Here is a 12,852-nt window from a genome sequence, read left to right on the forward strand (position 1 = left end):
CCTTTAAAGTACCATCTACACAGACTACTGTTTATTCCCCGTTCATATGGCTTCTCCTTTCAGTTCCGCTGCTGCACTATCCTCCATAATACTCACTCTAATGGAGGCTCTACTTCCTGGGTTTAATTTTCTTTCCTCTTTGACTTCCTTTCCTTTCTATCCGTATTCCGTCTTTCTTTTCCTCCAGTTTTGGAGGCACATAAAGTCAGCCTTACTGCGCCTTTATGCGAAAACAATGGAGATACCGAGCTATGACAATCTCTACCGGAGCGCGATACGATGGACCACTCGTCAGCCAACGTTGAGCAAGACGGACCAGTTTGTTATTTTCACGAAAGCGAGTTTTTCCTCCCCGTGGGATGACGGCGATATAAATAACGATCAATACGACGATGACCCCAACGACATCTTCGACGATGAGCGGTTGTTTGAACATAACCCACGAGAATATTGGTTCAAGAGAAGGTGTCGGGATGCACATGGAGGACTCAAGTCTACTCCTTCACAGGGTCCTATCCATTGGTTTCGCTACAGAGGACACGACGTTGGATTCCAACGACGCGTATCCAAGGAATCTAGTGGTCCATGGTTCGCTGCGCCGGAGACACTGACTTTCTACACTTACGATGATCGAGGCGTCCTCGATGACATCATGCATGATATCCGGGAAACCCCCGTCAAGAAGAACCCTCGCGATATCACTGTCTACACCGGTCTGAGCCAGCCTCTGTCATGGGTGCCGATGGCGACGAAATCGCCACGATTCCTATCCTCAGTGGCTCTGGATCAGGAGGTAAAAATGGACATAGTGAAAGATGTGACGGAATTCTTTGACCCCCGAACTGAGCCATTTTACAAGGAACGTGGAATTCCCTATCGACGAGGCATTGCCCTATACGGTCCGCCAGGTACAGGGAAGTCAAGCCTGTGTCATGCCATCGCCAGCATGTTGTGTATGGATATATACACCTTCTCTCTGGGCTCCTCTGGACTTAACGACAACACCCTCTCCGATCTATTCCAAAAATGTCCGGAGCGTTCCATTGTTCTCTTGGAGGATATCGATGCGGCCGGTGTACCGAAACGCGGTGGTGATATCTCTTCTGAGCCAAGCCAGGAGGCGACCGGAGGGGTTGAGAATGCTGAGACACACAATACCGGATCAGAACAAGGAAATATCTCTCTCTCCGGCCTATTGAACGTGATTGATGGCGTGGCTGCGAAAGAAGGTCGCCTTCTTTTCATAACTACCAATCACATTGACCGTCTGGACCCTGCCCTTTTGCGTGCAGGGAGGGTTGACATGAAGGCCTTTATCGGCTATGCGAATGACCTTATGGCTCGAGAGCTTTTTTACAAGCCTTATTTGGTCCCTAAGGATACACAGTTCATGGCGGTCCGGCAAGAAAATGGCACCATCCAACCATTATCTGAACCAGTCTCTGATGAATGGGAACCGAACGACCTTGATCGTCTAGCGAATCAATTCGCCAGCAATATTCCTCCGGGGTGGTTCTCGCCCGCCTCTTTGGAAGGATACCTGCTGCGGCACAAAAACGATCCTGTTTCCGCAGCCTGCAGTGTTAAGGAATGGGTAGATCAGAAAATCAGCTCCTTCAAAATCGGTCACGGACAGGAGTTGTCAAGTCTTCGTGTTTCTGGATCACCCTGTCAATTTAGGCTTCACGGCGAATCGTTGTCCATTAGCGTGAGCGCTGTTATATTTGATGCAGCAAACGGATCTGGTGAGCTTCGTGTTGTACTTCTGCAACGTGCGTCCCATTGGGAACTACCAGGTGGTACAGTTGGGTCAACAGACAGTACAATCTACGCTGCTCTGAAGCGCAAGATCTTGGAGAAATCTGGGTTAGAGCTTTCACGAATCAACAATGAACTCGAAATCCGGGCTCAGACGCGAAACAAGGAAGAAATATGTGTTGCTTTTCTATGTATCTTTTATGTATCTCAGATAGAAGCCCCGAGATTCCCGGATGAGCTACCATTGGGAAGGAAATGCGATGAATCGGTACGGATCAATGCGGAGAAACACCAGGGTTTTACGTGGGCAACGGAAGATGAGGTGCGGAATGATGTATATCCGGTGCTCGGAGATCAGAAGGCGACTATTCTGGAAGCGTTTGCTGCCACTCCTAGGAGTTCTTTGTGGCAGTTATGAGCTTATAGATTTTCTGCAGGCATTACTGGAGTGGAATGTTTTCCGTTGCCTTGTAACTTTGTGCTTCCGTCAGATAATTTCCTCAAGGGCATTGAGCCTTCTTTCTCCTCGCAGACACGGCTACTATATCCCAGATGGGAAACTTGACGTGTTTGGGAGCACCAGGTAGCTCCGCTGCATTGGGTCAGTCGATTCTCCTCCATTCTACTATTTAGCTATTATAGAGAGAGCCTCTACCCCATATGGAACTGTTCCTGGGATATCTCTGCGGTCCAGCTCCTTCACAATGGGAAGACACCCTCAAGAACTACTGTTTCTCATTCTAGAGAGCATCTCCATAGAAGATTCCGTGAATTTCTTCAGCACTTGTCGTGGTTTTATGAAACTAGGTCTTAGTTTTCTTGAGGTATTTGCTCTCTATGTTCTGTTAGATTCTCTTCTCTGACATTGTTACAGAGCTACCTATGCAATACCGAGGAAGCTAGAGTAGTCGCAGGTGGAAAGTTGACCGTTATCGGAGCAATCACACGCACACTCAGTCTGGATAAAGCCCTCAAAAGCGGACGCCCATACTCAATCCAACCTATCTGCTCGGAAGTCGCCAACCAAGTCCTGTGTTACGGTAACCTTATCTGCTTCTTGCGGCCCGGACGTATCTGCATCTACAACACCCGTGGGGCATGCGAGTACGATATCAATATCCGCGAGATTGAAACCCTGGCAGATCTTACAGACCAGATGGACGAAAACGACGAAGAAGCCCCTGTTGTGTTATGTGATTTTAACTATCACAAGCTGGTAATGGCATTCGCCCGAACAAGGCGGTTTGTTTGTATCGAACTAAAGGGAGATGGTTCATGGGAAATCATCTACGTTTCACCAGAGAGCATACCCGTTCCGCACGTATGGAGTAAAATATCTTCGACAGGCCTTGTACTATACGTGGTGATGCCAACTGTTCTTCGCTTTGAGTGGTTCGACTTTGAGAGACGAAGAACATTCATGTTCGACCTAGATGGTCGTCAAGGGCCAGACACCATTGTTGATGTGGTCTCTAGCGGATCTAACGTCTACATTCTCCTGTCTATTGATAACTTCTTCGAGACTGGGATGCTCAGGATTGCAGAGAGTCGACTGGTATATGAGCCTAAAGACAAGTATTTGATTTTCCCAAGCATATGTGCAGATGGGAAGGGTGGGATAACAGTACTTACTCCTACCTTCGTCGATAACTCGCTTATCCTTCAACCTAACGACGACGAACCCGGCTTTCCTCAGCTGTCCCGTGCCTACTTTCGACTGTGTGATACTTACGATCTTCATTATATTGGCGTCGCGGATTCTACTGGGCCTAGGGAAATTGGACGAGTCAGAATTGCAATCAAGGTAAGGATTGTGTATACAAGTGGAGACATGAGCAGGAATTATGGCTCTTTGTTGTTTTTTGCCAACTTTGACGCTCGCTGTGAACGTTGGACTGCCCTCAGAGGACAGCAGATAGGAAGGTTCTACTACCATTGAATAAAGCCATTTTTGGTCCTGGCATGTCGGCTTCGCTAGAGCTACAGTCTCAATCAGATTCTGTGACATGGAAACTGGGTCTAGCTTTTTCATTATCTCCTTGGTTTTTGCTTTAGTTGTAATTATAACTTGCTTCCCACGTCTACACAATGTTTCCTATATCTGCCCTCTTCTAGGTACTATATTTCAGGCCACCATACGAGGTAAATTGACCACATCTGATATACTTGCCGAGCCTTCTAGAATTAGAACATATTTACGTAAGTAGCAGAGCTTGTTCTTTGACATACGGCTTTCTGATAGTTAAAATTCGGCCCACACATTCCGAGTATAAGGCTGTCCCCATCTGCAGTCCTAGGTACTCTCACCTTATTGCAGCGAGCTGTTACTTGTTGAAGCCGGTACGTACACCATGGTATTTCTCTAGGCTACTAACTAATCTTCAAGGCCAGCCGCGGCCAATTTGGCGATGCATACTATGCCTGAAGGCTCTATCAAGGCGCAGCTTGTTTGCGCATTGGACCAATACCTTGCATGGGTTTGGCAAATCTATCGTTAGTATAGATATTTCGGAAAAGACGCTCCCATCGTTCCACTTTGAGCGAGTCTTTGAAACCATCGAGTTCCGCGTCAATGACCATTGCCATCCACTTAATGGCCTGAAAAAAAATATACCGCAAGCTGTTCAAACAGAGCAACAGGGGCCCTGCCGTTGTGTGTCATGGGTGTAAGTGAATAACCTCATGATGATCTTCCTGTTTTTAGTATATATAGATCGGGAGTAATCAGGATGTGGATTATTCTTGCCTTTATCGAAACCAAGCATACGGATGTGATCATTGTGTTCAAGTTGGTCGAGCTCCAGTCCAAAACTCGGGTGTAGTGATATGGAACGAGAGGCCGAACATGATAGGCCGCCAGAGCCTTCGTGGAGTGACACTGATGAGGATCAGGGACTCTGTTGAGGGTATATATCATCAGCTGAACATTAGAAAGCTGAAGAGAGTAGCGGGTCTGAGCACGGACAACGAAACTTGAGATGTTGTATCTAGGCCTTAAGTACATAACCAGTTGTTGGCTTTTTGTATGGATAGCAAGAGTGGCTGACGGTGCACCGTTACTAAATAAAACGATTTCGTGTTTGGACATGTTATACTGGCAAGGGTTCTACTAATCGTATATTATAAACCTTAAGAAAACATAGGCTTCGTGTAGGGAGCTTTGGGTCAAGAATATTAAAAAGCAAGAAACAAGAGCGAAGATATGCAAAAATATCAGGAATGCTTGCGGAGCGTTGAACCAAGGTGTGCAGCCTTGTATAAATGGCCACCAACGGCAAGGCAGTCATCTGGGGTGAACACCGCATGTGGACAACTGGGAGGCATGACGCTGAAAGGAATATCAGCTGGATACTCCGATATACTCCATTCTAATGTACTCACAACAGGTCGCCTGCGCATAGCTCTACCCGTACCCAGCCTCCTTCATATCCTCGAGGAGACTGAGAGCCCATAACAGCCAACAACCGGACAGCATCGCTAGTCGGTTTGCGAGGAAAGTACCAGATCTTCCGACCTTCGAGGTTTAGAATCCACGTTAGCTGACCTCCATTGTCCACATGGATAGACGATATCGCGTTTGCCCCGCTGAGAAGGAAAAATTCTTTTCGACTATTTTTCCAGTCCGAGTCGATTTTTCCAACATTATCCGGAGATAGGAGAGATGGTTTGCTGTGAAGATCATGTTCGACTATTTCGTTTGGGCAGAAGTCCCCGATTCTGTTCTCAATATCCAGGAGATTAAGAGCATGTCGCTCCTGCGCTGGGAGCTCCCAATGCAACAATACTTCCTGGACTGTCAATCTTCGTGTTCTTAAAGTCGGCTCTGCCACCGCGTAGTCGTAGACCTCTATCGTCTTGTTCGGCTGCTCCCGTAGATGCTTCCAGAACGCATCCAGGCTCAGTTTGCGACCACAGAGTGAGTTTCCAGACAGCGAAGCTCGGTGAAGTAGCGGCTTCTCAAACTTTTGCCTGAGGCGATTGTGCAGAGCCTGCGAATTGTTCAAAAGAAACAAGTCCCCATCTGATGTTGGGAGGATCGATGGTACCTTTGCGATAATCTCCAGTGGACTCTTGGACATACGTAGACTTTCCATAATATCGGCGATAATATGCTCTCTCGGTTTCGCCCAATTGGCTTCGTTATCCAACTCATATATGAATTGCCGAAGCTCAAGAACGCCTGCACTGTCGAAGGTCGGAAAATCCAAATTATATGGACCCCACTGGATTTTCTTCGGGATATGAAGCTCTCTCTGCCGCGCTCTGTGCGCCTTCCTCCATTGATTGCGTTTTAGGCTCTCCTTGTCGGCCATGTGCTGAAGTAGACGGAATTTTTCCCGGCGGAAAGAAGACCGTTAGGGAAAAGGAGCTTCTTCTGGGGCAAAGAAGGTTTTGTTGGAGTGCAGGGGAACTTCCCAAGGAGGGTGGGAACTTCCCGGGAGTGGAGCAGACCTCGGGAACTTCACCCTGTCAGTTAACCCGCCAATAAATGGGGGCGTGATATCTTTTCCTGGTTTAGTGCTTACACCAAAACATTGCGGCCAGTGCTTATCAGACTTCTTCGCCTACAGCGGTTAACATCGATCCGCTGGGAGTGGGACCGGACCACGAAGACAACAACCAAACGAATAAACCGACGATCGTCAGCCAAGTAAACAAATGCCTAATCTGCTAATCTTGTCCCAGTATACATTGGGTTTTCACATATATTGCTAGACTCCATAAAAATGAGAGTTTAATCTACAGTCACAGGTCCACGACTGGCTAAGGTCGAAACAAATTAACAGTCTGAATCTTGAACGAGAGGTGACATAGCGAGTTTACTGTCTTCAATGATCTAGCTGCGTTATCCGGTCGTAGCAGCACCAGTATATCTCCAATATGTCCCCATCACCTGTCAATTAGCATCCTCGGGAACCTCGAGTCCCAAGTCATGGTATTAGGCGTGCCTGTCCTCGGCTCTATGCGGCACCTTCACAGCCATCATGATAAAAAATGATTCCTATAATGGCCTCGAGGTCAGTCGTATTCGAAGGCGTACTGGACGTCACTGTATGTTCGTGGGAGGATGGTAGGTGACTGCCTTCTGCATCTGCTGCGCCGTAGCGATGCCGGCCACCCAGTGCAGGCCGCAGAGGCATTCTTGTTCGGTTGCCGACCGCATTGGGAGAGAATCCGATAGGGGAAGAAGTCCATCGAGCTCGACAGCTGGTTCATCACACATGTCATTCTCAGCCAACGCCGAATGCCTCCGACTCTAGGTCGCGCTGCCATCCTGTCCGTGGATATCTCGGGACACCGCCAGTAGTGACTCCGATGACGTCTCGATCATGTATGGCGACATCAGCGATCGCAAGCGATCGCACTCAATGTGTCACAGCACTTCTTATGTCACGAGCCGAACCAGTGCGATCTACCTTGCCACAAATCGACCTTTTTGGATCTCGTCCCGCAAGTGCCGCTCATCATGCCTGTGTTGTGAATCCTTAGAGTAAGCTGCCTGTGCAATTTCGCGGTCGTGTCAGGTTGCTCCGTTATCCGGTTCAACTGGGAAGAGAAAAATCAATCAGAGGACGACTCGCGGGACGATGCGAACTAATCCTGACTCACTGCAGTAAAAGGGGGTGGCGAAGTGCAGGACACGGAGAGTCCGACCCAATGCAAAAATGGCTCAAGTTGGTCTGAGTCGACACGGCGGCAAAGGATAGCTTTCGAGCCGCATAGGCAATGTTCAAGGGGGGATTCGTCCAGTCTCAACTCCCAGAGTTGACGGGGACCATAGTATCAATTCTTGGATTTTGCGCACGTTTATCTTCAAACGATGACACCTCCCACAAGGATGGTCTAAGAAGCGCTGCCATTCTTTCATCAGCTAATGCTCAATCAGCAGACAGCTGCTGCATTGTAGTAGAAGAGAGTAAATTATGAAAATATCTCAGTAGGCACGTTTAAAGACGTTCGATGCTCCACGACAGGCTTGGTGGCATTGTTGTCCTCTCGCTGCTGACGGACCGGGGCCGCAACTGAGACAAAGGCTTCCGCTGCGGTCGCAGCTGCAGTCGCAACTGCACCAAGCCGTTCATTGTTCCCAAATGCGTCTTTTGACACTTGAGTATATAACTCCTCCAGCGGAGGCAGTGGCCGCTGCTCGTCCATGAGTCAAAGATGGCTTGTTGGTCCGAGCACTGATGCAAAAAAAAACGTTATGACTCGTGAGTAAATTAGCACACGCCCAAAAGACCATGGTCTGGGTTTTTCTGTGTTCGAAATTAGCGGCCTGTCATTCACCTTTATATAGCCTTGGTTTAACAGCAGACTCAAATCCCGCAGCAGCAACATTGTATGATACAATGACGCATGAAGAATGCTGGACATCGTCAATACTAGAAGTGCACATCTTTTCCCCATCCAGTCAGTCTGCTGTACAATCTGCTCGGTAACAGCCAAGGTGATCTTCCAAATAGGCAGGAAACGGTTTCCCGTTCCTGTGACGAGTGACAGCAATCAGGGGAGCGGCGTCGCTCATAAGAGCAATATGCTGGCTCCCAGGGGCACACAAACAGTTTTTTGGAGCTGGGGCTGTGTTCCGGGGGGATTTGTGGCTCATGCAACCCCTGGGCTATGTCTCCCTACGTGGTCGCGGTGAACAGTCGTCCGCAGGAGAATGAGGTGCTATGGCCTTCGGTGCGGACATGGTCTCCTGGAAGTCGTTGCTCAGTACCCAAACACGGGCCTCTGAGTTACCGTACGCACGCACTGTACGAAGAACTGAGAATAATTGTGCATGAGATCGTCGCATCTGAGGCTGCCGGCGCGAATACCCAACGTATATGTGATGAACTTGCCGCAAAAGCCATATATGCTACTTACTGGCCTACCATCGCAACCCGCTGCGTCCTTTCCATAAACCATTCCCCGTAAACTCTACACAGCTCATACGGAACAGACAGTATCAGTACAGCAGACTGACCGTGGACGGCTTCAAGTCCAGGGGCTGTGGTAAATTGGGAAACGAAGCTGGGAGAGTCATTTATCCCTGGTTGCCCCGTGGCGACAGGGAAACAAGGCTGAGTACCTGTGGAGTCATGCTCGGCAGGAGCCGTCTGGGGATAGGATGTCTACTGCCACCAGATCGAAGCAGCACTGCAATGGTCCAAGGCCATCCGAGTTCGATTCAATGCTTTTGGGGTTGGTTCTCTCTTCTGCAGGGAGTGGTCCTGTCGAGTGCTCACTGACGCAATCATCGTCCAACAAAGTAGACCAAGCATAAGGCGGAGAACACTGGCTGACTTTGGAGAAAGACTCCGAACGCAACGCCATTTCCGGAAAACGGACTCAGGTATGCATACAGAAACACATATGTGAAAAAGAAACTATCATTTACCAGCTCGCGCAGGCTCCGAGAGTCTACATGTCGATTTCCGCCCGCCCAAAGACGCCTCCCAACAGCCCACGCGTGGTTCCTTTGGGGCCTGTGAGAATTGAGCACATCGCTATGTGAGAGAGTAGGGTTTTATCCGAAGAAAACGGTCATCAGTGCTAGCTGCTACGACGGTGATGCCCTTTCATCCATTGGGTTGGTATAATTTATGCAACTTTTATTTAGAGGATACGGGGGTGCCCGGGGAAAAGGTGCGAGATTTGGATTGAGTGTATGCCTGCAGACACGCAGAGGACCGACTAGCACGAGTCTTCCTTCATTGGCACCTCCGAGGACCCCTCATTTATCGGGCTCGGACGTTAGACGTTCGTTGGTCAAAACACGACTTTTTTCCCTGGATCCGACCGCGTGAAACCTGGCCCATGCTCCGTTTGCTGGTAGGCGGACAAGATCGTTAATTAGGTGTCGAGTACTGCTGCCGAGCGCGATTGTTTGACCGTGGAGCAGGCCTGCCCGCTATACAAGAGACAGTTTACCCACCCTAGCATCACCCAGTCCATCTGCACACCCAGGAGGCAATTTTATACATCAGACGTTCCTGAGCCACTTCCAGCGAGCGTCAATGTGCATTGCTTGCCACGATAGGCACCATCATCATTGATCGGTATACGTGTGCGCATTCGCCCCAGAAAGAGTAACGATTACTACGGTAGAGAAACTAGAATTGAAGAAGCTGCGTAAAGTCATCGGAGCCGGGTGCAATGTCATGGTTGTTGTCAAATGCAACCCCTCCGTCCTCCTGTATAGTCCACATATCCGGCGCCGCTGTTGTTGCCGGTAGAGCAGTTCTCAAGGCGGCAGGATCCGCATTTTCCGGTAAACCAGCAGGGCTCCAAAGTCGCTGGTGCCAATCCGTGACGGTATGCTGCATTTCAAGCACCAATTGTTGAGTTTCCTGTCGCTCGGAAAGCTGTTGTCTCCACCGATGCTGGTCGTTCACCAGTTTCTGCTTCTCACTCTCGACGCCTCGAAGGCGCTCCGACAGGGTCTCCTTGTCCCCCTCCAACGCTTTAATTTCCCGCTCCAGGGTTTCGACGGTAGCCAAACATGCCTCGTGGTTCTCCAACGATGGGGCAGAAGGAGGGTCTCGAGAAGCAGAGCCAGGTACCTGTGCCAGCTGATGGGTGCGTGGAGTCAGCGGAACGATCCGGGACCAGCAACCGTACGTGAAGGCTTACCGTGGATGGGCGTCGACGGGACCGCAGAGGCTGCTGGGGAGAACGCATTACGGGCTCCCGTCTTTGGATGGATCGTGGGTCGGAAGCGGTACTGCGACGCTCGGTCTTCCGGGTGCTTGCGCGGATGCCCGCCCGCGGCTCTGACTTTGGCATTTCCCGATGACAACAGAAGTCGTAGAGAAACAACTGCGCATGTACCGTGCTGAAGGGAGAATTAGCCGGAGAAATTCGAATGTCTGGCCTGGCAAGAGGAAATGGAACGCCGTGGCTTTGGCAGGTGGGTTTTAAGCAACAAGGTCAGCCAAAGCAGGTTAGGGATAATCGCCCGTCGGTTCTTCTTCCCACGATGGCTCGGTGTCACCATAGTTGACCAAGTGAGACACAGCAATGGTTGAGGTCTGCGACAACCTGCTGTGCTGCGGATCTAAGCGCCATGGGGTATTTGCCCAGAGCGGTCAAATGTCTAAGTTAACCTTACTCGCTCTGATCTATACCAGAGTTCGTTTAGTCTGGTCTCTGAAACTGACCCACCTGGCCCGTGGTTCAAGGCTCCCTTCCCTCATTGACACGATCGCACAAGGTAGTATTGACCTGTGGATCTCGGACAACCCCTGGGCAATGAGGCATGTTGACCGGTGGGCGACGTGGACAAGTCATGGGGTGTTGTTGGATCAATGCGACGGCATTCACTGGGGAAAGAAACCCAGGACAACGAATCCTCCTCATTTAAGTGTTTCCTGGTCTCCCCTCCTCTTTATTGTAGCCTCGCAGTGCTGTACGTCTTCCGCATGGCAGGCAATGCATGTACTGTATCTGGATCTTGCCATTTGCGCCGGTTTCTGCATGCGCAGTTCCCCCACTCACACCACGTTTTGCGATTTCACTCCCGCTCCCCATTGTCAAGAGACACTACCGGGCCTGGATTCCCGGCGAGGGACAGGACTATCTATCATGGGTAGCGCGCCATCTCCATTCAACGTGGCCGGAGAGGGCTCGGAAATACTCGATCGAGCGCAAACCCAGAACGAAAGAATCTCTGCGGACCAAATACCGGCTTCTGGAGAAAGACATAGGACGGCACCGCCGCCCGATGTGCAAGACGCCATCGCGGCTCAGACGTCGGATCTCCAGGAGACAGGGCCGGCCGACGCAAAATTTTGGTCTAGTCCTATCTCGATCAGCACCCCCACCCCTTCCGAGCATCGTTCAGACGGCCCAGCCCCTCTAAGAATGCGGATGATGAGGCCACCGGCCTCTACACGCGTCGCCCCCCGGCAGAATCACGGTCAGACCGCACGGTCGACTCAGGGTCCGAAATCGACCGTCCAGTCCCCAGCTAAATGTGCACACCGTCGCGGGTTTGAGACGCTTTGGGTTCGTAAAGGTCCGCGGGATCGCCCCGGTAAGAGCATGCCCCGTGCGACGGGCGAAGCAGTCCGGTGTATTGACGACCTTCTTTGGTGCAGGGGACGAGAAAAACAATGGAATGCCGTCGAGGTCGTTGAATGCACCCTCCAAAATCGATCTGTTGTGGCGTTTAACATACCACGTCTTCGGTCGCACGAGGCAGTAACCCAAGTCGAATCAAGACATGCGGCCGCAAATTAGCTCTCCGCGATGATGTCCCGAATGGTGGGGCATCGTGCCGCGCATGGTGCCCTCTTATTGGCTGTTGGACGAGACAAAAACCTTCATCCGTCTGCGGCGAGGTCCCTGCAGATCGCTTATCATCCTACTGTGAGACCCCCTTCACGCTGCCCTATAGTGCAGGGTGATCTGCTGGCCGAGGACGCTAAGTCTCGAAATTTCATTGTATGCGGTCTGTAAAATTGTGATGAAGCACAGAGAGCAGCAGAAATTGGGCATCAGGGCTTCTTGGTACGCGGGCACTGCGCCTCTGCTCTTCCAGGTTTTTTTTTGGCTGCAATCCATTTCTCCCCTCTACTACAGCATTAACTCAACTCATGGAGTAACTTGATTTTGTCCGATATTGGCGGGTCTGTTAATACGTTCATGTCTCCTGGCTGGTCAAAGAGTCGATTTCACTCAACGCTCTCGAGTTGATAGTGCTTGTATATATCCCGTTTATATATATCTGACTGTTCATGTACAGAAGATTATTGATAGGCATAAATATGAATCATGAGCGACAAAGCCTAGTTTTGTAGTAATCTAGGGTAGTATCATATACAAGCTCCAGTATATCCAAGTGCTTGCCTCTCTGCTTCATGCCCTAAGCCCAGAGGTCGAAACCCGAGGAGATAAATATTCCTTCGGTGCTCATTCGGATTCCCCAGGCGGACATCAAGTTGAACCCCTGAAATAACTTCCCGAAAAGGACTAGATCCGGGCCTTGCCGAGCCGGCCCCAGCAAATGTTGCTGACCCAAGGCCACAACGATCAACTAGACTAGAGGGGGCCGACTAGAGGGGGCCGACTAGTGGGAGATCAAATGACGCGCGCCTGCCCGGGCAA

The 12,852-nt window shown here is 50.2% G+C and overlaps 6 protein-coding genes across 6 annotated transcripts; 3 read left to right on the top strand and 3 right to left on the bottom strand.

Moving 5' to 3' along the window:
• Positions 1–235: 235 nt before the first annotated feature.
• AKAW2_50105S (uncharacterized protein) lies at positions 236–2,176 on the top strand (the record flags this gene model as incomplete). The annotated part of the gene is made up of 1 exon (XM_041689886.1): positions 236–2,176. One exon carries the CDS (start codon positions 236–238, stop codon positions 2,174–2,176), a length of 1,941 nt encoding a protein of 646 aa, XP_041543526.1.
• Positions 2,177–2,462: 286 nt separating this feature from the next.
• Positions 2,463–3,697, top strand: AKAW2_50106S (uncharacterized protein; the record flags this gene model as incomplete). Its single annotated transcript, XM_041689887.1, has 2 exons — positions 2,463–2,582; positions 2,633–3,697. The coding sequence occupies 2 exons, from the start codon at positions 2,463–2,465 to the stop codon at positions 3,695–3,697; spliced, it is 1,185 nt and encodes a 394-aa protein (XP_041543527.1).
• A 1,274-nt stretch (positions 3,698–4,971) lies between these two features.
• On the bottom strand, positions 4,972–6,071 carry AKAW2_50107A (uncharacterized protein; the record flags this gene model as incomplete). Its single annotated transcript, XM_041689888.1, has 2 exons — positions 4,972–5,086; positions 5,140–6,071. The coding sequence occupies 2 exons, from the start codon at positions 6,069–6,071 to the stop codon at positions 4,972–4,974; spliced, it is 1,047 nt and encodes a 348-aa protein (XP_041543528.1).
• Positions 6,072–7,680: 1,609 nt separating this feature from the next.
• On the bottom strand, positions 7,681–7,914 carry AKAW2_50108A (uncharacterized protein; the record flags this gene model as incomplete). Its single annotated transcript, XM_041689889.1, has 1 exon — positions 7,681–7,914. The coding sequence occupies one exon, from the start codon at positions 7,912–7,914 to the stop codon at positions 7,681–7,683; it is 234 nt and encodes a 77-aa protein (XP_041543529.1).
• Positions 7,915–9,857: 1,943 nt separating this feature from the next.
• AKAW2_50109A (uncharacterized protein) lies at positions 9,858–10,530 on the bottom strand (the record flags this gene model as incomplete). The annotated part of the gene is made up of 2 exons (XM_041689891.1): positions 9,858–10,316; positions 10,378–10,530. 2 exons carry the CDS (start codon positions 10,528–10,530, stop codon positions 9,858–9,860), a joined length of 612 nt encoding a protein of 203 aa, XP_041543530.1.
• Positions 10,531–11,328: 798 nt separating this feature from the next.
• Positions 11,329–11,950, top strand: AKAW2_50110S (uncharacterized protein; the record flags this gene model as incomplete). The annotated part of the gene is made up of 2 exons (XM_041689892.1): positions 11,329–11,779; positions 11,844–11,950. 2 exons carry the CDS (start codon positions 11,329–11,331, stop codon positions 11,948–11,950), a joined length of 558 nt encoding a protein of 185 aa, XP_041543531.1.
• Positions 11,951–12,852: the final 902 nt, after the last annotated feature.

The sequence above is a fragment of the Aspergillus luchuensis genome, chromosome 5, assembly GCF_016861625.1.
Source record: "Aspergillus luchuensis IFO 4308 DNA, chromosome 5, nearly complete sequence".
In the NCBI taxonomy this organism is placed as follows: Eukaryota; Fungi; Ascomycota; class Eurotiomycetes; order Eurotiales; family Aspergillaceae; genus Aspergillus; species Aspergillus luchuensis.